The sequence below is a fragment of the Netta rufina genome (genome assembly GCF_964035555.1).
Source record: "Netta rufina genome assembly, chromosome: 3".
Taxonomy (NCBI): domain Eukaryota; kingdom Metazoa; phylum Chordata; class Aves; order Anseriformes; family Anatidae; genus Netta; species Netta rufina.
The window spans coordinates 18,094,531-18,120,831 of record NC_140125.1 but is presented as its reverse complement, the minus strand read 5'-3'; the positions used below and the strand labels follow the sequence as shown (position 1 = coordinate 18,120,831).

Sequence of the window (26,301 nt, the reverse complement as noted above, 5' to 3'; positions counted from 1 at the left end):
TTTGCTGAGTTTGGCCGAACCTATCTCCATGAGGCCATCAATGTCCCTGTTCTTGTCCTGGTCACTGTTCTGCTAGCCTGTTCCTTTTCATTCCTTTTTTTTTACTTCTTTATTGATGACATAACTTCATTATATCGTGTTGCCTTTTTTATTTTGAGGACAGGCTCCTCTCTTACACCCTTCTCCCCACAGCAGTCCTTTTCAAAAGCAACTTTTCAATGGTCAAACAACTTTGCCCAACAACAGCAAACACCCAGAAACTTCTGTGCCTTAATGGCTGGAGAACAAGCAACTGAAGACTGCATGGCATCTCCTGAATCACCCTTCTTTGTTCCCTCTAAACTCTTACACATTCCTGATGGCCTCATCGTTAACAGTCTGATGTTATCATCAATCACGGGGCTTGCCAACCCCCATTGCCACACTCCCACATCTCCCCCTTCTTTATTAATATCAACCATCTTCTTGACACAAATTATTACTCCATTTATCACAGTGGTAGGGGAATGGTCGGACCAAATGGTCTTGGAAGTGGTCTGAATTTTTGGGTTGACCTGTGTGGTGCCAGGAGCTGGACTCAATGATCCTTGTGGTTCCCTTCCAACTCGGGATATTCTGTGATTCTGTGTGTTTTATGACTTTAATGAATCTGCTATTCTATGATCTTTCAGCAGGGCAGCAGGGCTGGCAGCTTACCCAAGTTTCTGCTCTGGCCACAGCCAGCATCCTTCCCATAGCATTAATGCTCTTGTCTTCGGCAGCAAAGGCTGGAAGAAAATCCCTATTGCAGGTGCACAGCTTCCCTGCGATGTGTATATATATATGTGTGTGTGTGTGGTTTTTTGTTTGTTTTGTGGGAAGGATCCTCCCAGCTGTACATCAATCACAACAATCGCCACTGACTGCCTGGCTCCGCTGTAGGCAAGGCACAAGGTTTAAAGATAAACCCGCTTTGCCCTGAGGCGCAGCACCTGAGGCCGTGCCCGCCACACCACCACACACCAGCCCCCACAAGGGCTCCCAAAATGGCGGGTCCCGCGCGCGGGACGGAGGGGGCGGAGCCTCCGGGTGGTGGGCGGGGCGCGCGGCGGCCGTCTTGGCGCGCGCGGGCGCTGTTGGCGCGCTGTCGGCGGGCAGCGCTTCCCGGCCGGCCATGTCGCGACAGAGCACCCTGCTCAGCTTCTTCCCCAGGGCGCGGGCGGCGGCGCCGCCACCGGCAGCGACACCGGCAGCGGGCGGCGTGGAGACGCGGCGCCGGGCTGCGCGGGAGCAGGAGCAGGAGCAGGAGGGGGATGGCCGCCAGGCCGCCGCCGTCCCCCCGCGCCCCGCGGCCGAGAAGGGGCGGCGGCACGGGGTGGCCGCGGGGTGAGCGGGGGTGAGGTGGGATGGGGTGGGGTGGGGGGCACGGAGAGGCCGGGGAGGGGATGGGGGTGCTGCTGGGGCCCGGCCTGCTTGGGGTCAGCACCGTCGGTGCCTCAGGTGCTGGCTGGGAGGGGGTCGGTGTGGGGTCCTGGGGGGGAGGAGGTAGGAGCCGCATCAGGGAAGCAAAAGAAAAGGCCAAAATCTGCAAAGGAGAAAAGTGGTTTAAGGAGAGGTCTGAATACTGTTGTTTTTATGGGCCGTGTGATGCAGGTCACGCTGCTCAGGAGCTTTCCAAGACCTCCAGCTGCTCGGAAGCAGCGTGCTGCTACCTTCATAAGAGCTGTTCAAAATGCTAAATGCTCATTAACCCCTGCACCTGTTGTCTTTGTAGCCCCTCCTGTGATTATTCGCCCGGTGACTTAGTCTGGGCCAAGATGGAAGGTTACCCGTGGTGGCCGTGTCTCATATACAACCATCCCACCGAGGGGACCATCCTCCGGGGGAAGGGGAAATCCGCCCGGATCCACGTGCAGTTCTTTGATGACAGTCCCACAAGGGGCTGGGTCAGCGTGAAATACCTGAGGCCATATAAAGGTAAGGGATGGAAATAAATGTTTTCGAAATGAAGATATGTCCCATGTTTTGGAAGAATATAGTGTTCTTCATAGAAAACGAGTAGCAAAACCAAGATTAGGCATGTTCTGCACTTTGTAAGTGTAGAGAAAACAAATTTTTGTGGGTTTCAGGTGTGTTTATGGTTATACTGTTCTTTAAATATAAAACACTCTGCCCTCTTGTTTGTTGGATGACAATGCAAACTTGAAGTTTGCTTAGGTCATAGAGTTTTGTTTTTTTTTTCTTATGCCATGCATATAAAGAATATCAAAGATAAATCCCTGAAGTCCTGAAATATGTTAGGACTGTCAAACCTAAATTTTAAGCAGAGATTTGGGAATTGCAGCTTGATCAGAATAAAAAGATCAGGCACAAGATGTAGGTCAGGTGGCTAAAATTATTTCTTTTTTGATGTTATTTCTTGTAAGCCTTGAAATACAGCTTTGTTAAAATGTTAACTTGAGAATTCAGTGTTAGGGTGGTGCTAGTAGCTGCAGAGCAGGATTGGCGCTTGTCATCTTGAAGAAATGACTTAGCCAACTGATGTAAAAATCATACGTAATAAAAATTAAATCAGAATTTTGCATAATAAACCTGTTCTTAGTAATCATGATCGTTATATAATGATTTATAATGTTACTGTGGCTGAAAACTGTAAGTCATTTGCTGTAAACAGTCATACCGCGATTCTGTAAATTGTTATTGTGTAAGCCAAACGAGTACTTTGGGTGTAATATGGTATTTTTGGTAGACTGTAGGACTTGATTATTTCACCAATGAAACAACTTTGATTTCAAAAGGTTCTTTTTTTAAAAAAAGCCAATTCCATCTTGTGTGATCATGTAGTCATCTTTTGTTTACACTGAAGTGTATTGCAATTAAGCCAAAATCATTTTTAAATTAAAATGGTACTGTTATTACTGTAGGCATCTGAAGGTATTCTAAAAGAATCAAGTATATTCTTAACAGCTTATAGTTACGCTTAAAAGCAAATACAGGTGAGGGAAAACTGAGCTGTTTGTCAACAGAAGAATAAGATGTATGAAAGAAGCCCAAGCACAGAGATCCTGGCGTGCCTACAAGAAAGGTGACTAAGACAGAACAGAGTAAGATATTTAAAATGCATGCTTTGCTTTTAAATTGAGATTAAAAAGCTGTGTTTTAATTTAATTAAGAGTGCTGGAGTCTTATTGGTTAAGAAAGTGGAAAGATTTCTTATTGTTTTTATTGCTTGCAACTGTGAATAAATATAGATACCGCAGGGCTAGGCTTTTTAACAGTTGGGCTTGCGAGAAATAGTGTTTTATGTACAGATTGGTTAAATGAATATGAGGTTGTTGCAGACTTCAGTATGCAGTTAAATTATATGATGAGATCTGCTCCTGTCACTGTTCAGTTGTCATTATTGATGGAAAATATTTTTAGGTTTTCTCACTGCATTTGCAAAAGAAAAAATTGAGATCCAGTTTGTTTGTGTGTGGCATGTATGTTGTAGAAGGAGCTGCTTTTAACTCCATCCTTAGCTACTGTGAGCTCAAATATATTAATGTGAGGAAGAAATCTGTTTGGCTTATATTTGAGATAACAGTGGACAAAAGGCAGTGTATTTGTACAAGTGCAGCTAACTTGGAGCTGAATCTTCAGTTTATAGCAGCCTTTGAAGTTATTCATGAGAACAGGTACAAGGACCTCTTCAAGCAGATACTATTGTCTCATGTTGACAGCTAAACTTACAAAGCAGAAAAAAAAAATATTCTTCCCCATCTATAGCGTACTCCTCTCTCCCCATCTATAGCGTACTCCTCTCTTCTTTCTATCCCCAAGCTTAATGTACATAGTACATTATAAATACAGTTTACTTCTTGAGCATGGCGTTAAGATGAATCCCAGCTTCTCTGGGATTCCTTTCTAAAAACCAGTCTAGGTTGGCTGCCTTTGTTTTTGTCTTTGTTTATAGGTAGTTGTGTCCTACAAAGGAAGAGGGAACCGTGGCGCTAAAGGGATGTGAGAGAAAGAGAATATATATGTTATAATGTATACCTAATATGTATTATAGTGTATGTTTAATATATATAATGGTTTGAATATATTTAAAAGTGAAGGATGAACACTAACTAAAGGACTGGTTAAATGCTAGACCAACTTCAGTGTCTGACATGTTGCTGTTTTGTAGGTTCATCAGATGGCGAGACACAGAAGGGAGGTATGTTTTATAGCACAAAACCCGAAATTAAAAAAGCCATGGAGCTGGCTGACAGCGCAATGAGTAAGGATAAAACTAAGCGACTTGAGCTGGCAGTATGCAGCGAGCCTTCGGACACTGAGGAGGAGGAGGAGGAGGAAATGGAGGTAAATTATTTCTTACTTGCTGTTGTTTTTAGAAATAATACTTTATCTTAGAATCTGTCTCTTGGAGCTAAGCAAGGAATATCCTACTACTTTGTAGTTCAGTTGCCACTATCTGCTCTTTAATTATGCATGCATATGTACCCCAGTGTCTTTTTTTGCACTGCCTCTGTGCTGTTAGATTATATGCTGGTCTCTCACCTTTTCTAGTAGGAAAGAAAAGTCTAGTATTTCTTTAGTTTTCCCTAACCTCAGATAAGTTACATAATTTTAAAGTATATCATCTCTGCTCATTGATCTCTCCCAAGTTAGCCCTGGTTACCTACCCACTTTCCGACTCAAAATACTTTTCATCTGCTGCATCTCTATTTGTCTTCTCTACTCTTGATGTTCCAAGTTCTCATAAATTCAATCTGAAATTCTCCTTTGCCATAATGCAGAAATTCATGCTTTTTGAGTGCTTATTTTAAGGCATTAAATTGGATTTTGGAGCCTGTGGAGCTGCACCAAAGTGCAAATTCTTATATTGTTAATGCCAGTTTGTTAGTGGGGCAGCTAAAAGGAGATCTTTTATTTGTTGTGTTCACATTCTTTTGTGAATAATCCAAATACTATTTGAGTAGTGCCACGTGCATTGGAACAAACTTCTTTGGAAAGGAGTGGTATGACGAAAGAGCTGATGTGGTAGTGGTTTTCCTTACCTCCTCTGCCGACATGACCTGTTTATTCTTTCTACCAATAATACTTCTGACACAGGTCAGGTCAGTAGGAACAAAATCACACCACCGTTAGCTGATGGTGATGTTTCTTTGTGCTAAATTTCGTATACCATACACCTCTTATCCCGTTAGAATGGCTTCTTAATCAGGATCACTAATGTAATGTTATGAAGTAGTAAGGAATACAAAGAAGAGTAATTATGCCACAGGCAGCCAGCTGTTCATTATCCAGTGGGAGGGAAAAAAAAGTCCGTGAGTATAAACTGAATTGGCTATGACTCCCCTGTCTTCTGCTTCAAGCATCATAGCTACTGCATTATCCTGCATTTCTAAGCTTCTTTTTGCAGATATGATATTTTACTTTGTAGCCAGAATTTTTAATAGGCTAAATTTATTTTACAGCAATCAAATGAAAGTGCATCAGGTGACAGCGATGACCCGAACAGTGAGGAGGATGTGAAGGGCAACAAGCGGTTAAAGAGCAAGGGAAGTGCCACAAAAGCCAAAAGAAGAAGAGTGTTGGATTCTGACAGTGATCATGATGGTTCCGATGTGGAGTTCAAGCCTGATGTGAAAGAAGCAGCAAGCAGCGAGGAAGCTAGTAGCGGGGTGGATGAAAACGAATCTACTGACGCAGAGACAGATGAAGAGAGCATTGCGGAAAGTCCCATAAAAGTCTCCTCTAAACGAAAGAGAAGAGACGTGAGCAAGCCTTCTAAAAGGAGCAGCTTAGAAAATGGGCGCCCTGAAGCACCCAAGAGAGCAGCAACGGTTTCCTTGGAGGCCAAGTCTAAGCTGACATCGTTTGCAGCACCTGATAATTTTGAGTCTCAAGCAAATGCTTGCAGTGGAGGAACTGGTGGCTTTGCAGCATGGGAACATGAGAAACTTGACTGGCTTCAGGAAGGGAAGAAGAAAGATGCACACAGGAGGCGACAGAATGACCCTGATTATGACCCATGTACTCTGTATGTTCCTGAAGACTATCTCAACAAGTGTACCCCAGGGATGCGGAGATGGTGGCAGCTGAAAAGTCAAAACTTTGATGCAGTGATTTTCTACAAAGTTGGAAAGTTCTACGAGCTGTATCACATGGATGCAGTCACTGGTGTGAATGAGTTGGGCCTGATATTTATGAAAGGCTCTTGGGCTCATTCGGGTTTTCCAGAAACTGCGTTTGGCAGGTTCTCTGACGTTCTAGTGCAGAAGGGCTACAAGATAGCCCGTGTTGAGCAAACAGAAACTCCTGAAATGATGGAAGCGCGCTGCAAGTCAATGGCCCACCCAACAAAGTTTGACAGGGTCGTGCGTCGAGAAATCTGCAGAATCATTACCAAAGGCACTCAGACCTACAGCATTCTGGATTGTGATCCGTCGGAGAACCATAACAAATACCTGCTGTGTGTTAAGGAGAAAGAAGACTCCTCCGGACAGCGTGTTTATGGGGTCTGCTTTGTTGATACATCAGTTGGAAAGTTTTACGTAGGCCAGTTCTCAGATGACCGGCACTGTTCGAGGTTTAGGACTTTAGTAGCACATTACACTCCCGTGCAGGTACTGTTTGAGAAGGGGAACCTGTCTGTGGACACACAGAAAATACTGAAAGGCTCACTTGTGTGTTGCATTCAGGAAGGGCTGCTCCCTGGCTCCCAGTTCTGGAACGCATCTAAAACACTAAAAGTTCTTCTTGAAGAAGAGTATTTCAAGGAGAAACAGAACTCTGAAAATGGGTCTTCTCTGCCCTCCGTGATCAAGTCTCTGACTTCAGAGACTGACTCTCTGGGATTAACTCCTGGTGAAAACAGTGAATTAGCTTTGTCAGCTCTTGGGGGATGCATCTTCTATCTGAAAAAATGTCTGATTGATCAGGAGCTGCTATCGCTGGCAAACTTTGAGGAGTACATCCCTGTGGATATCGATACCGCAAAAACAGTGAGTTCCAGTAGCTTCTTTGCCAAAACTGACCGGCGGATGGTGCTGGATGGAGTCACCCTAATGAACTTGGAAGTTCTGCGGAATGGAACCAACGGAACCACAGAAGGAACTCTGCTGGAAAGGATCGATTCCTGCTGTACGCCCTTTGGGAAGCGGCTCCTGAAACAGTGGCTCTGTGCTCCGCTCTGTAACCCCAAATCCATCAATGATCGTTTAGATGCTGTCGAGGACCTTCTGGCAGTGCCAGATAAAATGTCTGAAGTTAGCGAGCACCTGAAGAAACTTCCTGACCTGGAAAGGTTGCTCAGCAAAATTCACAGTATTGGATCACCGCTGAAAAGTCAGAACCATCCTGACAGCAGGGCCATCTTTTATGAAGAAATCAAATACAGCAAGAAAAAAATTGCTGACTTTTTGTCTGCACTTGAAGGGTTTAAAGTAATGAATGAAATTGTCGATGTCATGGAAGAAATTGCTGCTGACTTCAAATCTAAAGTACTTAAGCAGTTAGTCACCCGCAAAGCCAAAAATCCAGATGGACGCTTTCCAGACTTGAGTGCGGAGCTTAAAAGGTGGGATACTGCTTTTGATCACAACCAGGCTCGAAAGACAGGAGTGATCACTCCAAAGGCTGGCTTTGACCCCGATTATGACAAAGCACTGCAGGATATTAAAGCTGTTGAGGAAGACCTCCACGCATACCTAGATAAGCAGCGCAAGCTGCTTGGCTTCAAATCTGTGCTGTACTGGGGGGCCGGCAAAAATCGGTACCAGATGGAAATACCAGAAAGCGTGATATCACGTAATCTACCTGAAGAATATGAGCTGAAGTCAACCAGGAAGGGGTATAAACGTTACTGGACCAAAGAGATTGAGAAGATGCTGGCTGCCATGGTGAATGCCGAGGAGCGGAGAGATGCGGCGCTGAAGGACTGCATGAGGCGCCTGTTCTACAACTTCGATAAAAACAGCAAGGACTGGCAGGCAGCTGTGGAGTGCATCGCCGTGTTAGGTAAGAGGCTTTTTTTTTAGTTTTATCATATAGCAAAAATGATCTTTCATAGTAACTGATGAAATCTGACCAGGATAAGCAAAAAAAGGCCCGCAGCCAGCCCTTGATTTGGTTTAAAAGCTGTGGCTGTGATAACAGCATTAATAGGTAACAGTTACAGCTCGCTTCCTTCCTGTCAGTAAAGGCAGAACTGATGGGTTGCTGGGTCTTGCCATGTGCAAGCTCTTTCTTCATTCCTGTTGTGTGATTGTAGGTGTGCATTTTTCACAGCTCAGTGTGGCGTTTTTGGTCTCACACTGCAACTAGGACTCTCATGGATCGATGAGTACCTTCCTATTAAATGAAGACAGTGCAGATGGAGGTACAGAAACCTAGCCTGATAGTCACTGTTCAAGCAGACTGCTTTATTAGCAGCCTTGAAAGATAAAATAAAAGGTGGTGGTTTTCAGTACCTTGACAAAGGTAGCCTAATAGGAAGACTTCCCCAAACTTTCCTTAAAGTCTGGGGTGGAACAGTCTCCTGTATTATCTTCTTAGAGAAGAGGATTCTCTTCTCAGCCCTAAGAAGATGTCTCCAGGGGAAAATGAAAAGCATCTCAGATGCCACTGCAGCAGAAAAGGGAGGACAGGCAGACCGTGAGGACAGCTGTCTAGGAACCAGTTCTGAGTGGGTTGGGAGAGCTGGGAAACACATTAGCTACACGATGGCACTAGCACCAGTACTGAAAAGTCAAAGGAGACTGAGCTTTCAGGCTCATCTGTTTAAAAGTTCTAATGTGTGTAAAGAAAGTCTCTAAAAATCACATAACATGGTGTTACTTTGTAGGCAGCCAGTGTTTGGAACCTTAGAGTTAGGCTAATTGGGGGGGATTGTGCTGCTCTCTGCTAGGCCATCAGAATTTTAATCTTTATTGATTCTTTAATGATTAATCTTTAATTGATTCTGACAAGTTTTAAGCAGTATTATGGTTCTTAACTTACTGTCATAGAAGTTGGTTTCCTCCTCACGTACCTTGTTCCAAATCAAAAAACAATTCTAGAAAAATAATATTTATACATGTATATAAAAAATAAGCTAAGTGAAATGATTCAAATGTTAAAGACTTTAAAAGCTAGAGGGGGTATTTTTAATCTGACATCAGCAGAAATCTTGAAGGAGTGAGGAAAGACCTTGTGAATATCCCACCTTTTAATTGCTCTTCAGGAGCACTTCCTGGGTGTTGCCTTTAACAGGAAAATGGGAAAAAATGTTTCCAAAAATGCTGTTCAATGCGTAAATGCACTCCAGTGAATGGATAAAGAAAGATAAAGCATGACTTACTGGAATTTCTCTTAATCTTATAGATGTCTTGATGTCCCTTGCTAACTACAGTCAAGATGGTGATGGACCTTTGTGCCGACCTGTAATTCTACTGCCTGTGGATAGCGCTCCTCCCTTCCTGGAACTTAAAAATTCACGCCATCCATGCATTACAAAAACCTTCTTTGGGGACGATTTTATTCCTAATGACATCATGATAGGCAGCAAAGATGAAGACAGTGGTAGCGAAGCTTCCTGTGTATTAGTAACTGGCCCAAATATGGGTGGCAAATCGACACTCATGAGACAGGTGATTGTCCATCTACATAAAATTGAATGTTCCAGAGTACCTGTGCGTTTTGCATGAAGGAATTACATGATTTACTTGTTCATAAAAGACAAAGGAGGTCCCAAGGGTGGCCTGCAGGACTTGCAGTACAATACAGCAATTATACTCTACAGACAAAGTATAATTCTGGTTGAAAATGCCCATGCTTAGGTTGTAGATTTGCTAGTTATACTGACTTTATGTCTCTTGTGAGAGAGAGCTGGAAAAAGTGAAAGCATCTTTTATTGCTTTCAGGTGGTATTATCCAGGACTTGGCATCATCTGGCAAAAGATACTTCAAATTGAACAAAATTAAAATAGAGGTCATAGGCAACTGGGAAAGCAGCAGGGAGTTTGCTTTATAAACACCAGTTACTGCGATAACTTACGGTTTGAAGGCTTTCAGAGTAGTTTAGTCCTAGTTGAGATTATGATGCTATAATCTGCAGGTTTTAAAGCAGTAGCAAGTTTTGTGTCCCCTAGTGTTTGTTTCAGGGGAAACATGGTTTCCTTCCTTGTTCTCTGTGTGGAACTGAAACTCCAAAGACTTAACAAATATTAAACCATTTTAATTTTTATTTTGCAGGCTGGTCTCCTGGTTATAATGGCTCAGCTGGGATGCTACGTACCTGCTGAAGTCTGCAGGCTTACACCAATTGACAGAGTATTTACAAGACTCGGTGCCTCAGACAGAATTATGTCAGGTGAGTTTCTGCAATCCAGCTGTTCAAGGGATTTTACCACAGGATGAGTTTCCTAGTAAATTTGGATGCTCTCTTTGTGCTTTGAGTGGGTGGCAGGTTGGAAGGGGACAGTGTCTCATGTTTCCATGGAGAGCTGGGTGACTAATTCTGTGTCTCCCATTGTTCAATTCTAGGAATGCTTGATTTGGTTGTTAAGCTTGTTCTCCATTATTTTTGACAGACATTAACAATCATTTGTTATAGAGTTTAATATTAAAAAAGCCTACCAAATCTGAGGAGTATATTTTGGGATGTTATACAGTTAATATTCTACTTATACAGGCATCTTTTTCTAAATGCTCTGCAATAGGGAAGTGTTGTTAGGTTATCTGCGGTGGAAAGGTTGTTCTGCTATCTTCCCTCAAGGACTAGAGGTCCTTTGTTTCAATCAGGATGTGTTCATTAATGCTGAAATCCAATTTCTTCAGATGATGGAGACAGGCAGGCTTCCTTTTTGGAAGCAGTAATTGTCAGTTCTTAGAATATTTAAATTCTTGGATGGAGAGGAGGATAGAAGTCGGGGATGACACAACTGGAAAGGGAAGTCTGCCTGGGGTGGTATGCCAAATGTCATGGGGCTTGAAAAATGTTTATTTTTATCGGGTAATATCTGTGGTATCACAATTCATTTAAGGTGCAAATTTTTTCTGTGAGCTTTGTGCTGTAAGATGTGGGTCAGTGAATATGAGAGTATTTAAATTGTTTCAAAAACTTAAGCCCATGTGTTGTTGCACATCAGAAACTTGGAAATGAATCATTCCATGTGAGTTCTTGATGTAAAAAAAAAAAAATAAAAAAATAAAAAAATCACACATACATCAGGCCTGTGTCTTGTGCACTTAAGAAGGAGGAAAAGAATCTTGTCTTGTTTCCTTTGTGGCCTTTCTTCATATAGCTAATATATCTGACCACTGCTGTTAATACTGGACAGATGAGGTGTACCTGTGTTCTTTAGCAACCAAAACCTGCTTTTTTTTCCCAGCAAATGGGTACCCATCATTTTCATGCTGGAAAAAAATGCTTTATGTTTTTGTTAATGTTTAGTTTGCTAAGTTTCATTTTGGCTTGACTAAGATACCAGTGCAGATTCAATGAGGTTTTAGCTGTGTTTTTCATCTCTTCGATGACTTGTATCTATTTTGTTATTGTTTCTTTTAAAGGTGAAAGTACCTTCTTTGTTGAACTAAGCGAGACTTCGAGCATTCTCCAGCATGCAACAGAGCACTCCCTTGTTCTTGTGGATGAACTTGGTATTTAGTCTGTTTTGTAATAGAAATTGTCTAAAATGTAAAGACCAGCTGTGAGGCTGTTGGGCTAAATCAGAATTCAAGTATATAGTTTTATCATAATGCTAATAATTTTTAACTAGTCAGTATCTATGTAACTGGCTCTTAAAAACATGAATTTCTTGGGTGCCCTGGGCATTAACACAACACCTTTTATTTCCCAATCCCTATTAACCTATTTCTAGTTGAGCTTTCCTGCATGCCTTTGCATGATTACTTGCAGAAAACCTTGAGCAAGTCAGTGTCATGTTTCAGAGCAGAAATGTCTCTTCCTGCAGTGCAGAAGAGATTGAGATTGTTATGGAGCGTATACTCCAGTGAGCTCACCCTGCCCGTGCCTCTTATTCCTCACTGCTGTTTTGGTTTTCTCCCCTCCATGCTGTTTGCCATGGACCAGTTTGTAATGTTTGTCAATGAAAACTTAGAACTTTCTTTAGAATGTCATCTTTTCTTTTATTGCTCAGTCTTAACGCTTAATAGGGGTGTCTTCTGTAGCAGGTAAACTACGGATGCTTTACTTTGCCACTTCTGTTCCTGAGTATACCAAAGCTTTTCAATTTCATCTCCAGGTAGAGGCACGGCTACTTTTGACGGAACAGCTATAGCAAGTGCAGTTGTTAGAGAACTCGCAGAGAAAATCAGGTGTCGAACCCTGTTCTCCACACACTACCACTCCCTAGTAGAGGATTATTCACAGAACGTTGCTGTGCGGCTTGGTCACATGGTAAGTACAATAAACTGTGATACACAAATCTTCCTCATGGCTGGCAGATCTTATGCTGTTCATGATTTTCTACAGCTGCTCAGAGTCACAGAGGTGTCCTGAGAACAGGTAGTGATGTTTCATGCATTTATTAGTCTTGTAAGTATTACATACACTAACTTGTGGTAACAAAATCTTTCTAGGCATGTATGGTTGAAAATGAGAGTGAAGATCCAAGCCAGGAAACTATTACATTCCTGTATAAATTCATCGAAGGAGCGTGTCCAAAAAGCTATGGCTTCAATGCAGCAAGACTTGCTGATATTCCAGAGGAAGTTATTCAGAAGGGGCACAGAAAAGCAAAAGAGTTTGAAAAAACAATGATATCACTGAGACTGTTTAGGTAAGGCCTTGGTTCTCCATTTCTAACTTACACGTTGCTTACTAGGCAGACATCTTAAACTTTGGGCAGCTGCTTCTGCTTTGCTTACAATTTCAGTCTTTCAGCAGAGGGGGAAGGAAAAACTATTTTTATGAATGCCAAAGGTACTTCACAAGCATTGAGGGAGGGATGTAAGAAACCCCGGCTGGGAGATAGCCGATATGATGAGTAATGCAGTATTTTGAGGCTGGGTCATGTGCTAGTCTGCAGGGCTAAGAGCTTGATTTGCATAGGTGCTAGGCTGGATGTGACCTGAGTCGAACTGAGGGAATGCATGAATAAGTCCTTGCTGACAGCTGCTGGGTGGGTACTGGGGGAAATCAGTCGTGCAGGAACCATGGTTGCAGCGCCTCTGCAATAAGGCACTGAAGGCTGACAGCAGCCTTTATACCACGGGGAAAAAAAAAGTCATGTGTCTTCTAAAGCTGTGCAAGTAAGAGGAAGCTTATATTCCTGACCCTTGGTGGCCGTGTTCAGTAACAAGGACTTTATTTTCTTTAGGTATCTGTGCCTGGTGGTAGATGATGCAACAAGTGATGCAAATGCAGTTCAGAAACTTATCACTATGATCAATCAGCTTTAAGAACAAAAATGCTTTTTTACTGGCAGTTTCTCAAAAAGGTGGTATCAGACAACGTTATGATCTAATAAACTTTATTTTTTAAAAATGACCATTTTTCCATTGTCTTTCCTAGGAAATTAAACCCTTTAATTCTTACCTACCCTCTACATAATGGTTATTGAGTACTCCACAATATATTAAGTCTAGATGTTATGGTACATGCATACACTTTCAGGCTGTTGATTACCCACTGTCACCAATACACATAAATGGAAAAAAGCTATGAAACGGTATAGGGCTGTATATATACTTGTCTCAGCTTCATTAGAGCAGGAACTTGCTGTGATTTCCAGCAGGTTATGTAAAGTAATGTCCAGACTGTTCAAAAAAAACTATGAACAGAGTAAAATACAAGACTGTTTTGAGGAGACTTTCTACTGTGTACTTTAAAACATAGTAAAATTTCACTCACAAAACTTAGTTACATGGGTACTTTGTTTTATAGTGCATTATATTCTAGGAAGTCTCATTAAAACACTCGCTTTTTTGTTAGGGTGGTTTGAGTACAGACTATTGCTGGGGCAGGGAAGGAGATTATTCTAACTTCAGAGGACACCAGAAAAATTGCTGGATATAATTTAAGATTAGTGTTTTCTCTTTCATAGAAAGAACGTACATACTGGGACATGAGTACAGTTACAGCAAGTCTAGGTGTGCTAACAAAACAGGACACATTCAAGTACAATAAGATTTTTTTTGCTTGAAATTAGAAACAAACTACATGAGATTAAAGCATTAAAATCATATTTCTCAATCTGAATAAATGTTAAAAAAAATCAAAAGAAATGCAGAAGTGCTAGCTCACATTTTTTTACCATGTTACAAAAGCAATTGGTACCCATGTCCATAAAGGCAGCAACAAAGAATGCTGCTTGTCTACAGAATAGTACTACTGCAAATTGGACTGCGTTTCAATGCTACTTGTAAAAACACCAGCTTTCAGAAGTTGGTATCTGTACAAAATTGCAGCTTATTTTTCTTCACTTCTGTCCCTTCAAAGTCTTTGTTTACACAGTAATGCTAAAACGCCCAGTTCTGTTATCCTGAGTCAACATATTGCCACTTTCTTTTTTGGTAGGTTGAGCTCCATAGTGTCAACACCTCACACATCCGCTTTAATACAGTCTCTTTCTGCAGAAATGGGCAAGTATAACTTCCTCCAAAAAAAAGTTTTAACAGTTATGATATTAGAATGGCAGGACTTTCTTTCTGAAAGGAATTCAGTTGTGCTGCAATGTATTAGATTCTATAGGTGGAGCAGAGTCATATAGTGTATCTGTGTCATGAGTAGGCTCTCCAGCAAGCGTACAGGGGTTAGACAGTGTTCCAGCACCACAGTCACAGAAAAACCTACAAAGAAATAGAACTCTTTAGTTTTCCTGTTCACTTGCATTGCCAAAATTGCTTTATGTACTTGTTTGAAACGTACCTATCATGCCTAATGAATTCTACATCATGTCCTTGATGGCACTTCTTAATGCAGTTCACACATATGGCATTACGGTCTGTGGTGTTACAGGTATGACATCTGAAGAAAAATACATCACATTGCGCATGAATCAAAAACTGATGAGCTGGGAAAAATGGTTGGGGGGTGGGGAGAACAGTACTTAAAGAAAAGATATGAACAGGACTAAGGCTTGAGAATTTTACTTAAACTTGGATTTCATGGCACACTTTCAGTTGTGTGTTTTGAAAAAAGTTCTGCCATGTAATCACTTAGGGTTTATGTTCATAGTAACCATACCTTTCCCAATTCAGTAAATTAAAGGCAATGAAACTTTAAATTTTTTCTCTTGCAGGTGAGGGAAAACAAACCTTTGTCTGTTACTGACATGGCAATTGTTAGGGGTCCTGCTAAAAGAACATGTGTGAGAGTTTATTTGAAAAACCATACTGTAGGTGAATAAAAATAAGTTGTTACCTGTAGAAGTCATGCATTGGATAGCTGGTGTAACTTGATATCTTATATAAACACTGGCCTCTACTGACAGCTTTTTCTATGGCATCTTGATTGTTCATTATTTTGTTATCTGTTAGGGAAAAAAAAAACACACTAATTACACCTCAGTCAATGAATACATTTACTTTTTATTATTATTATTATTAAAGATGTTAGTTTTTTTGCCCACCCTTTTAAGAGCTAGTACAATTAGGAACAGTTAGTGTTCTGCCTGCACTTTAGTTTTGGCATTTAAGCACATCACATACTCAATGCCAAATGACAAGACAGGTGCCCAGACAGTGCAGTGCTGTCCTCAGACCAGAAATACTGCTGCTCTATGCACTTTGCACAAACCATCTGATAAGCCTTTGTTTAAATACTCTTTGTGAACTGGCTAGTGAAAACAGAGAAACCAGTTTAAGTTTTCTGTTCAGATGTCTGAAAATCCAATGTCTGAAAGCCTCTAGTCTACCACGAAGACTTTCATACACCCCTTCAAATAGAGAGGAAACCAGAATTAGGCCTAAAATTAGGACCACCTCCAGCATTTAAAAGATGCGTTGAATGGATAGTGGACTCCAAACTCCTCCAAAATGACCCTGTCTCATGCACACTCCCTTCCTAGACATGGACATAGTAGGTATATAAACTATTCCTATTTTCTGAAAAAGTGATTTGGGATCACAAATGTTCATGCTTTTAGATCCTAGCAGCCAAGTGAGGCATGGATCTTTACTAGACTCTTGCTTTCAGATTTGTGACAAAAGATTTACTATTATACTAGCTTAGAGTGTGCATTAGAGATGAGCTAAAACCCAGTGACCAGTTTAGAAACAATTTTGAGACAGAAGAGCTAATAACAGTTTTAATAATAATAGCAAAACCTTAAGTTACATTTAAGAGTTTCTAGCTGACTGTCTAAAAATCTAAGATAGCTTAGCTTGGCTTACTACCTTCAGCTGAAAGGTTTAATTACAAACTCAGCTTAAAAACATAGCAGATCTGAACCAAAAAGTGTTAGAATAAAAAAACAAAATAGCACCAAATTAAGAAGTGCAAAGTGAACAAACAAAACCAAAGAAGGGCTCAGGCTCACCTTTCATTGTTACATTGACACCAGATGCTAGAAATAAACCTCCAAAGCGGTTGTTGAAAATCTGATTGCCTTCTAATGTTGCAGTTGCATGATTTGTTATTTCAATACCTTTTTTGGGTTGGGAACAGAGAAAAGCAAAGAAAGTGGGAATAGTTAGTTGTGCATATTTGTACCTCTCTCATAAGTTGTGAGGGTTGATTTTGTGTATTTTTTTTTATCATAAGCTCAGGGAAAAAGTAAAATGACACAGCTGGAAATTGGACTCCGAACCGCTACAAAACTGAGGTTCAAATACTTGTTGAATCCTTTCAAAGAGTTACAGCCGGCATGCATGGTTTCTGGCAGTAACAATATATTACCAGTTTATCTGATAATAAAATGCTACTTTTATCAGACATTTTCAAGGGACATATGATTTCTGGGTGTTTAACCTGCCATCTTCCTGTATATGTGAAAGTTCTTGTGCACATAACTTACCTTTCTTAAAGTACCTTTTTATTATATATACACATTTTCAAGATAGGGACCTAAAAATCATTTAAATCTTAGCTTTTACTATTAACCCATGTCTTCCAAGTCATTTGTCCAGGACTGCTCCAGCAACCTATCCTTCCCCCCTACTACACACAGAAAACAACACCTTTAGAGACGCCTTCTCAGAAAACTTGCTTCTTCTGAAAAAAAGATGGGAGAAAACTCAAGAATGTGATTGTAGTTGAAATGGAATAGAATGCAAGACGTATGGAAGTCTGGTCATTAAGCAATAAATTACACAGAAACCGTTATTAAACGTTCTTCATCTCTTTTGGAGTCAGAAATGCTCATTTCAATAATTTTTCAAGTTTGTAGAATTAAAGTTGATCTTGAGATGCAATTCAAATCTTAAAATATATTTGCTATATGTTTCCTTTGTTTTAAAGCAGTGACAAAACATTCTAGACAGCTTTACCAATTACTTATAAAATAAAAAGGAAAAAAAAGTATTTCACAGAAAAATGAGAAGGCAGAATGTGCATTATTTCTCAACACACGAGTAATTCCAGGACTACTGTAAAGATTTTTTGCTACAATTCTGAAATTGTTTCAAAAATACACTGAAGGATATCCTGATTGCTTGTGAAAATATCTAAGTACTGTGGGGTGACAAAACTCACAAAATTAGCTTTGTGAACAGCTTATCCTAACACTTCAAAATTTGATTTGAACAACACAAACCTGCAGCAAATCCATCGAATATTCGATTTTTCCTTAGCACAGGGTGGCTGTTGGTGCTGATAAGAACACCAGCTTGAGCATTCCTGAAGATATCATTCTCCTCCAGAAGACCTGTTACAGAACCAACAAACATTTCAGATTGTTAACATTTCCTTATCTGTAATCCTTCTGTGAAAGGTATTACTTTCGTTTGGAGAATACCCATCAGTAGCACTGAAGTTAGTTAGTGATGCAAGTTTAAAGCCATTCTCAGTGTATAATCACATTAGGGTATTTTTTTTTGGCATACATAGTAGAATTTGGAAATGCATGCACCATTACAGAAAATTCCTTTAAGTGCCATTTTATTTTTGTGGAAAGATTGAATCTTTTGACTTCCCGATCTTTTCTTTAATTTTTCTAGCATCTTTTTGTTCTTGTCTTCTAAAACTATCATCCTGTCAACACAAAGCTTAACTTGCATTTTTGTTATTGCAAGACTTTAAAATGTTTAAAATTAAATCTCATTTTAACTACAAAATATCAAAAGCTGTTTTCACACAACTAGCTGACAAACAATAGTCAGAAGATTTTGGAAGAGGACCATTTCTAAATCTAACAGGTGTACAAAGATTACTTTATAAATCTTTTTTTTTTTTTTTTCCTTAAATTTTTTGACTCTGGCAAAACATGAAATATTCATATGCGATATTTTGGCTAAGTAACTTCAATTCAATACTGTCTCAGTGAAATGGCGAAGCTTACAAAAACAGATGAGACAAAAGGACTGTCCTAAACAGCAACCTAACAGTCTTCTTGGATTAATTACCTCTCTGCCCCCCACAGAGTTCGGTATTAGTGATGTAATTAAGGCTAAAAAGCATTACTATGTATCTGTTATAGCTATTTTATTACTTCAAAAGACAAGAGCTAGTTTTCTAAAGAGCACTTTAAAAAGGACACAGCTTAATCTGAAATTGAACTCTTATCCAGAATACTCAGTACATGCTAGCAAGGGAAAAAATATACCTCTTCCCCCATTAAATATACAGATGCCTCCATCTCTTCCATCATGAATTTTATTTCTTCTTAGTGTAGGGTTACTGTCTGTTTTAATCCATACACCAGCCATTGCATTATCAAAAATTTCATTGTCTTCTATAAATCCAAGGCCTTAAATTGAAGCGTGGAAAAAAAAAAAAAAGAAGAAGAAATGAGAAGAGATAATATTGCAGAACATAAAACAGTTCTGAATAAATGAGAGAAACAGACCTACCAGAATTATAAACAAGAATACCACCATTCTGACCTCCCCAGATCTTGTTGCGTCTTATTTTGGGGTTGCTTCCAGTTCTAGGGAGATACATACACAAAGTCATTTAACACATTTTACTATTTCTCAAGGCCAAAGATTTGAAGCACCTCTGTAGAAATGCCCAATGGATCTCATTGTTTGGAAACCTGAATAAAATACTGTATTTTCAAGCAGGCAAACAGGTTTTAATTTTTACATGCTTCACAGGTCACACTTTCTGGTCAAAAACCAGGCTATATTAGAAGCAATTCTTTACTGAAGCAGAGGATATTCAGAAATACTGAATTCCAAAGAAGTTATTTTTAGAAACTGAGTGACAAGAACAGGATAAAATAGCACAACACCATGTCTGTTTAGACATAAGAATCAGAATACATTTTACCTTATCTGAACCCCTGAGTACATGTGATTATAGATGTCATTGTCTTCTAGCACGCCATGTCCATTGTCATAAAAATAAACTCCAACCTAACATACAGAAAAATAAATTAGGAGTTTGAAAGTAAAATATAAAAACACAAAAGAACTTTCTTCTTTTTTGCCCCCCTTCTAACATGCGAAGTAAAACTCACCTGTTTCCCACTATGTATTCTGTTTCTCCTCAAGACTGGAGTGCTCCCCGTTGTCACCCAGACCCCAGCCAAAGTATTGCTGTAAACTTCATTTTCCTCAATCACACCTTGTCCTTTTTCATGCTAAATACAAGAAGTATAAGAGTCGAGAAAAATTGCTAACTGCAAATATTGTTTATCTGGTTGCACCCACCATCCCCAACATAGATTCTTTACTGTGGAAATATAATTCCCTTCTATTTGAGTATATATTCACACTATTTTCTAAAAAAATAACATTACAATTTTGACTGTTTGTCATAAAATTAAGAACTCTCTGCATCTAAACCACCATATTTGAAGGCTCTGCAGTAGTATTTGCTAATCTCTGTAGCTTTTGCTAGAAGAGGTACTTCCCCAGCACCATGCGATCAGATGAAAGCTGTGACATGTGGCGCTTAAACATACATCCACCCTTGTCCACCAGACTGACAAAAAATTGCATGTCACTTAAAGTGACATCTTTACCACATTTTAGTGCTCAAAAGCAAAGCAACAGTATGAAGTTATATCTGTTGAATGAGCAGATGAACACATGCAGCATTAGCTAAACATTTAGTAATTTCTGGTAGGAAAACACGCAGATATTTCTTTAAATAAAATCTGATATGGCTCAAGGTGGCCTGACAGCTCATTGTGCTTTATTCCTCACTTTTGCAGTACATGCCTGTACTACAACTGCAATGCATATCATAACTTGAAGGAAAAAAAGTATCTCAGGTTAGTGAATGCACGTAAATGCGCAACACTCAAAAAAGCTGAATAGATTTCTAAATTTATTTTATTAAAAGCTTTTATCCAACAAGTGAAGTTCTGCCATCCTATTTTAAATGGTGTACTCTATTAACAGAAATAATTTAGGAACATTTGTAAGAGCCTTAATCTTTTAAACATGAGCACCAGCTTCAGCCTATTATAATTAACCTAAGAAATCTAGTCATTTTAAGTACAAATGTTTTACGTATAATATACACTTTGGCAATGTTTCTATGAACAGAAGCTAAGTTTGCATGCCTGCTTGTGGGTCATACTTACCACGTAAATTCCACCATGCTGACCATCATGAATCTTGTTGTGTCGAACTATGGGACAGCTGTTTGTTCGAATCTGTATTCCTGCTAATGCATTACCTAATAACAAAAATGGTATTTAATGCAATGCATATGCTCATTTTTCTCTGAATTTAAGATGCAATAATCAAATCAGCTTACCATAAATGTCATTTCCTTCAATAAGGCCTCTTCCATCACCAAAGATATAAACACCACCTTGATTCCCATTAAAAATTGCATTGCCCCTAAAAAACAAAAAAAATGGACATTACGAAATTGTTATAATACTACTACACAACATACAAAGTCTAGGACTGTATAGTACTCAGACTTTAAATAGTGTTTTTTTCCTGTGTCTTTTCAAGAAATATGCTCTTCCAAATACACATGCAAATTAAAACACACAGTTCAGTCAAACACAGATGGTAATCTCATTTTTACATATACAGGAATATTTTCAGTTCATTAGAAATAAATGAAATAAAGTTGCACTTTTCCCATTCCGATCAACTCTCTTATTCTAAGTAGTAAAATATCAACAGGGAAAACAATACCTTATTGTTGGGTCACTGTTTGAGGTAATCCATACACCTGCAAAATTGTTTGCATAGATTTTGTTCTCTATGAATTGTCCTCTTCCTTTTTCATGAACATAGATTCCTCCAGTCTGGCCATGATGAATTTCACACCGAACTACTGTAGGATTGGCATAGGCTTTAACTTCAAAACCTGCTATCCTGTTCCTATGGATGTTGCAGCTTTCAAAATAACCCTTAAGACACAAAACATACAAAGTTTCCTGTAAATGTCTTTTCTCAAGTGAAGGCTGAACATTGAGATGTTATTTTCTCCCCTCCAAACACCATGGACATTTAAAAGGAACAGCATCAAAGCTGACAAAACATCAGTACTTACATGGCTAACGAGAACAGCTACTGTCACTATATTCTGTTTTTCCCCGAAAATAAAATACCATTTCAAAGACACTCTGTATTGCTATTTATTAGTACTGATTGAATTACAAGTAAAAACAGCACCTCAAAGAGGACCAAGTACCAGGTTTCTTTAGCAGCTACAAAGCCCATGCATCTAATATAAGAAGGACAGTGTCAAGAAGACAACCTGCTTTTTTTCCTGCCATATACATATAAGAATATAATAAATTTGGGAAGAAGTGTCCTAAAATTCTTTGTAATGACTGGTCAGAATAAATGCATATGGATGGCTATGGGAGATAAGCAACTTTTCCAGTGCTTGATAGTAACCTCCCTTTCCTCAAGTGTGAGCTGCCAATGAATAAACACCCCCATGCAGTTACACACTTCATTTAGACACTGCAGGGATATTTGTCAATTATAAACAAGCAAGAATATATGCAGTTTAATGAAGAAATCAAGACAGCATGTGCTTTACCCTACTTTGAGGACTGCAGACAGGAAAGGGACTACATTGATTAAGCAAGCTCCAGAAAGTACTATCAGTGTACACGGCTGGCTCCTCAGGCCCGTGTGATAAGTCAAATGGAAAATGACTCTTTTTTGTAAATATTCAGAATATATTTCAAGAACTTAGGATTAGGTCTTGTCTCAAAGTGAGATGAGACATTTTCAGAGTTCTTGAAGATGCCGTACAATAACAGACAGGGAAATGTATAAAAGATCTCTTTAGAAATACACCTGTATGCCAACAGGCAGCCTTCTGTGATTCTCATCCCCAAAGGAAACACTATTTTCCCCTTGTTGTTTGAAGAGAGGCTGTATATGAAACTTAAGCAGGATGACAACTTGGTATTAAAAAACCTTCATCCTCTTCATGGTGGAATACATCATTTCAATTAAAATACTACTTCATGGTCTGGTACCTTTTTAATTACTTCACAGATTATCTTTGAGTGCCAAATATGCTGCAACTATGAAAACTGCTTGGGTACAAGAAAAAGGGTATATAAGATGTGCTTCGTCACAGAAGCCACACAGAAGCTGCAAACAGGGTTGCTTAATATAAAAAAAGGCTCTGTGATTAGTAACAAAGAAGGAATAAACGATCACAGAATCATAGACTGGTTTGGGTTGGAAAGATCTTTAAAGATCATCTAGTCCAATACTCCCTGCCATGGCCTGAGACCTCTTTCACTAGATCAGGTTGCTCAAAGCCCTGTCCAGCCTGACACTGTGTACTTCCAATAATGTGGATGCATGCAGAAAACAGATTACAAAAATACCAAGTCTAAGCAGACTCAAAATACTATTTTTGAAGTAGAAAGAATCACAGAATCATAGAATTGTAGGGGTTGGAAGGGATGTCAAGTGATTATCGGGTCCAACCCCCTACCAAAGCAGGTTCCCTACAGCAGGTTGCTCAGGTAGGCATCCAGACAGGCCTTGAATATCTAAAATATATGAAAAGCTACTAATAAAAAAAAGCTTCATAATATATGAAAGCTACTTTTAAAACATTGGGAAGTAGTCTCCATACGAGATTTATTTAAAATACCAGGCAAGGCATTAGCTGTAGGCACAAAATGACAGTTACAATGACAGAAGGACTGCTGTGTGGGTAAGACAACACCGGTGTATCCTGTTAAGACCCGACCAGAGAAAGTAATTGCACGCAAACACACACCACAGTAATTGTAGTGTTGATGCCTCCACGCGCTACTTAGCATACAACGTGTATGTGATAGCAAAGATCCTTTCCTGCAAAGTTGGACAAGATGAGGAGACTTTTTACATCAAGACTAACTCAGGAATTCATTGTGTTTGTGCTTTCTACATTTTATCTAGTCCAACAAATACTGCTTTGAAATATATTAGGGTTACATTTTTTAATTGATGCAATTTTGTTCACTGTTTTTTTCTCAGAACAACTTTTCTGTATTTTTTATATATTTTTTTCTTATTTCAAGGATTACAGTATTACAGAAATCCAGACATTTCACATTATTGTTTGAAAAATATAGGTATTCAAAAAAAAAGGAAATCATGCAAATTTTAAGATTTCCTAAATATTTACTGAAACTCACAGTCTCAACAGGGCAAGAAAAAGACCAAGATAGAAAGAACTGCTAAAGAGTATCTGTCTTTGTATTGACTTAAATAAATAAATAAATGTGACTGACAACATTAAAATATACACTCATAAAAATCTGCCTAAAAGTCTGGAATGGTCTCTATTTGAGAGTTGATGGATTTTATAAAAAAAACAAATGCAGCATAAAGAAAAACATATTCCAGATGCAAAACAAGCCCTTTATTTTTAGGGCATAGGAAAAATTTGCTATTGCAGCAAAAGGCCAACTGAATTTTTATGTACTCTACATAGAAACTGGCAAAAGCTTCATTACCATTTTTGGACTATGTAAACACTTCTTTAAAATGATCTGATTTGTAATATTTAAAAGAATGAGTGCTATATTTCTCATTTGGAAACAATGAAAATGAAGACCTATGCCTTGCTCTTGACTTCAAGTCATGAAATTATGTTAGCTTATTCTTACAGTACATTTGAAGGTTCTCTGTTGTTTACATACGATGATCAAATACAGTTTAGTCTGGCAACTTGTCTCAGGCACCTGGCAAGAGCCATCAGTGTAAGACACTGAGGGATGCCAGGGCCATTGCTGCATTTTTAATGCCTGTTTGTTCAATGTTTGGCACAAGCCCCAGCGAACAGCAGAATACTGCTGGTTTAGAAATAAGAGGTTAAGTTTCTACAAGCATCAAAACACAAAGAACAGTCTGAGAACATGAAAGTGAAAAACAAAGCACTCTTTAACCTTTCAGAGTCGGCACTGCGGTACAGAAACCCACGGGAAAATAATGTGTAGGGTAGGAATTTGGTACTGGAATGTACTTATCCTGCTTCACATTTACAAACAAGCGAAGAAAAATATGTACAGCCAAAAATATACCGCATGAGAAGCAAGAGAAAAGTAGAGAAAATGCACACATTCGGTAGGTATGTAGGATTTGTATCTGAAAGATACAGTGTCACTTAAAGGATATTTACATTTTGCAATGGTGTTACATCATCATCTCTATGGCTGGCCTGATACAGAACAGAGGACTCTGAAAAAAGCAGGCTTTGAGATGGAAGGAGGCAGGGGGAAATCTTTCAAATGAATATATGACTAAGAAGCATTTCAATAGTGGAACTAGGCCATTCTTAAGGATAGTATATTGTAAAAATTGACCTATTTTTCTTCCTACTTACTGAAATACTTCCCAAATATACAGGCCAATGCTGTTGCACTCCTTCCCCCCCCCCTTTTTTTTAAACTCTAAGTATCTCAAAGACTGCATTGCTCTGCACATTTAACCATAGTTAGTATGTGAGACAAGAGGATCATCCCTCTTATTTGCAGCTAAGATAAATATTAGCCACATTCTCTTTAATATGTTATTGTTTCTTTTATGTAAAAAGGAAAATGTCTGTGTATTCCATATTGCTTGTGAAACCACACTGATCACAGTATTAGGATAGTATAGACTGTGTATTCATTCTAGCTGGAAGAAAACAAAATGCTTTTGTTTCAAATGAATCAAGTGAGCACAATCTAGTTTTATTATTATTACTGTTTTTCAAGACATTTCAGTACTCATTTGCTAAACACTTCAGTACTTATACCAGAAGCTTATCCTAGCCAGATTTTCAACCAACCCTCAAGCCTACACACACAGACAGCTCCCCTCAGGGAATTACTGAAGCATTCACCTTTGCAAGCTTTCCTGTGTCTGAGATCACTTTATTACACGTTTCAGAGCCTGTTTAAGTCTTGCAGGGATATATGGATATACATATCCACTGAAGTGGATTAAGAGTGCTTATACAATACATTAATACAGCTTAGATGAGGCAGTGGCAGCCTGCAAACACTGAGCTAATATAAAACAAAGATGTAATGTCTTAGGTTTGCCATCACTCTGCAAAATGCCCACACAACTACATTTCTAGAACACGTATAATGTAAAATAAAATAAAATAAAATAAAAAATTAAATATATATATACGTATAAAATATAAAATATATAAAATATATAAAATAAAAAAATAATAAATATAAAATATTTATATAAAATAAAAATCTGCCAGAGGGCTGCTAGAAGGGAGCTCTGTGCTGGTATAACATTGCCCAATACAGAACAAATATGCTCCTTAGGACATAAGAGAGGATGAAGAAGTACCTAACAGAGCAAAATCCTACCACATTTAAACTTCCGCTAGCCAGAAGATTTTCACAGAATGGTTTAAGTTGTGAGGGACCTCTAGAGGCTATCTGGTCTAATGCCCCTGCTTGAGCAGGAATAACTAGAGCAGGTTGCCCATGACGACATCCAGAGGGCTGTTGAAGACCTCCAAGGAGGGAGACTCCACAGCCTCTCCAGGCAACCTGTGCCAGGGCTGTGTGACCTTCAGAGGGAACCTCCTGTGTCCCAGTCTGTGCCCACTGCCTCCTGTCCTGCCACTGGGCACCACTGAAACGAACCTGGCTTCACCTTTCTATCCTTCCCTCAGGTACTTACAGATATTGATAAGGTCCTCCCTGAGCCTCCTCTTCTCCAGTATGAAGGTTTTATGCCAGCAGCAAAAATAACAGCAGTACACATCCTGATTAACTTATCGTGAAACCAGGAAACTGCAAATTAAACTGCTAGAACTAGCACTGCATTGCTCCT

General features: G+C 39.3%; 2 protein-coding genes across 3 annotated transcripts in view; one reads left to right on the top strand and one right to left on the bottom strand.

Moving 5' to 3' along the window:
* The first annotated feature begins 1,113 nt into the window (after positions 1 to 1,113).
* On the top strand, positions 1,114 to 13,430 carry MSH6 (mutS homolog 6). The gene is made up of 10 exons (XM_084284281.1): positions 1,114 to 1,365; positions 1,754 to 1,956; positions 4,151 to 4,326; positions 5,445 to 7,989; positions 9,334 to 9,599; positions 10,204 to 10,321; positions 11,521 to 11,610; positions 12,216 to 12,370; positions 12,553 to 12,752; positions 13,293 to 13,430. Exons 1-10 carry the CDS (start codon positions 1,154 to 1,156, stop codon positions 13,372 to 13,374), a joined length of 4,047 nt encoding a protein of 1,348 aa, XP_084140407.1. The 5' UTR covers positions 1,114 to 1,153; the 3' UTR covers positions 13,375 to 13,430.
* Positions 13,429 to 26,301, bottom strand: part of FBXO11 (F-box protein 11) — a 72,930-nt gene continuing 60,057 nt past the window's right edge. For both annotated transcript variants that reach the window (XM_084284282.1, XM_084284283.1), the window contains exons 12-23: positions 21,181 to 21,398; positions 20,786 to 20,871; positions 20,610 to 20,704; positions 19,536 to 19,658; positions 19,346 to 19,431; positions 18,925 to 19,001; positions 18,678 to 18,821; positions 17,670 to 17,780; positions 16,455 to 16,562; positions 15,338 to 15,446; positions 14,843 to 14,941; positions 13,429 to 14,763 (exon numbers count right to left, since the gene is read on the bottom strand). In XM_084284282.1, coding sequence (XP_084140408.1) covers positions 14,634 to 14,763; positions 14,843 to 14,941; positions 15,338 to 15,446; positions 16,455 to 16,562; positions 17,670 to 17,780; positions 18,678 to 18,821; positions 18,925 to 19,001; positions 19,346 to 19,431; positions 19,536 to 19,658; positions 20,610 to 20,704; positions 20,786 to 20,871; positions 21,181 to 21,398 — 1,386 coding nt within the window. In that variant the 3' untranslated portion in view covers positions 13,429 to 14,633. The remainder of the gene's footprint in view (positions 14,764 to 14,842; positions 14,942 to 15,337; positions 15,447 to 16,454; positions 16,563 to 17,669; positions 17,781 to 18,677; positions 18,822 to 18,924; positions 19,002 to 19,345; positions 19,432 to 19,535; positions 19,659 to 20,609; positions 20,705 to 20,785; positions 20,872 to 21,180; positions 21,399 to 26,301) is intronic.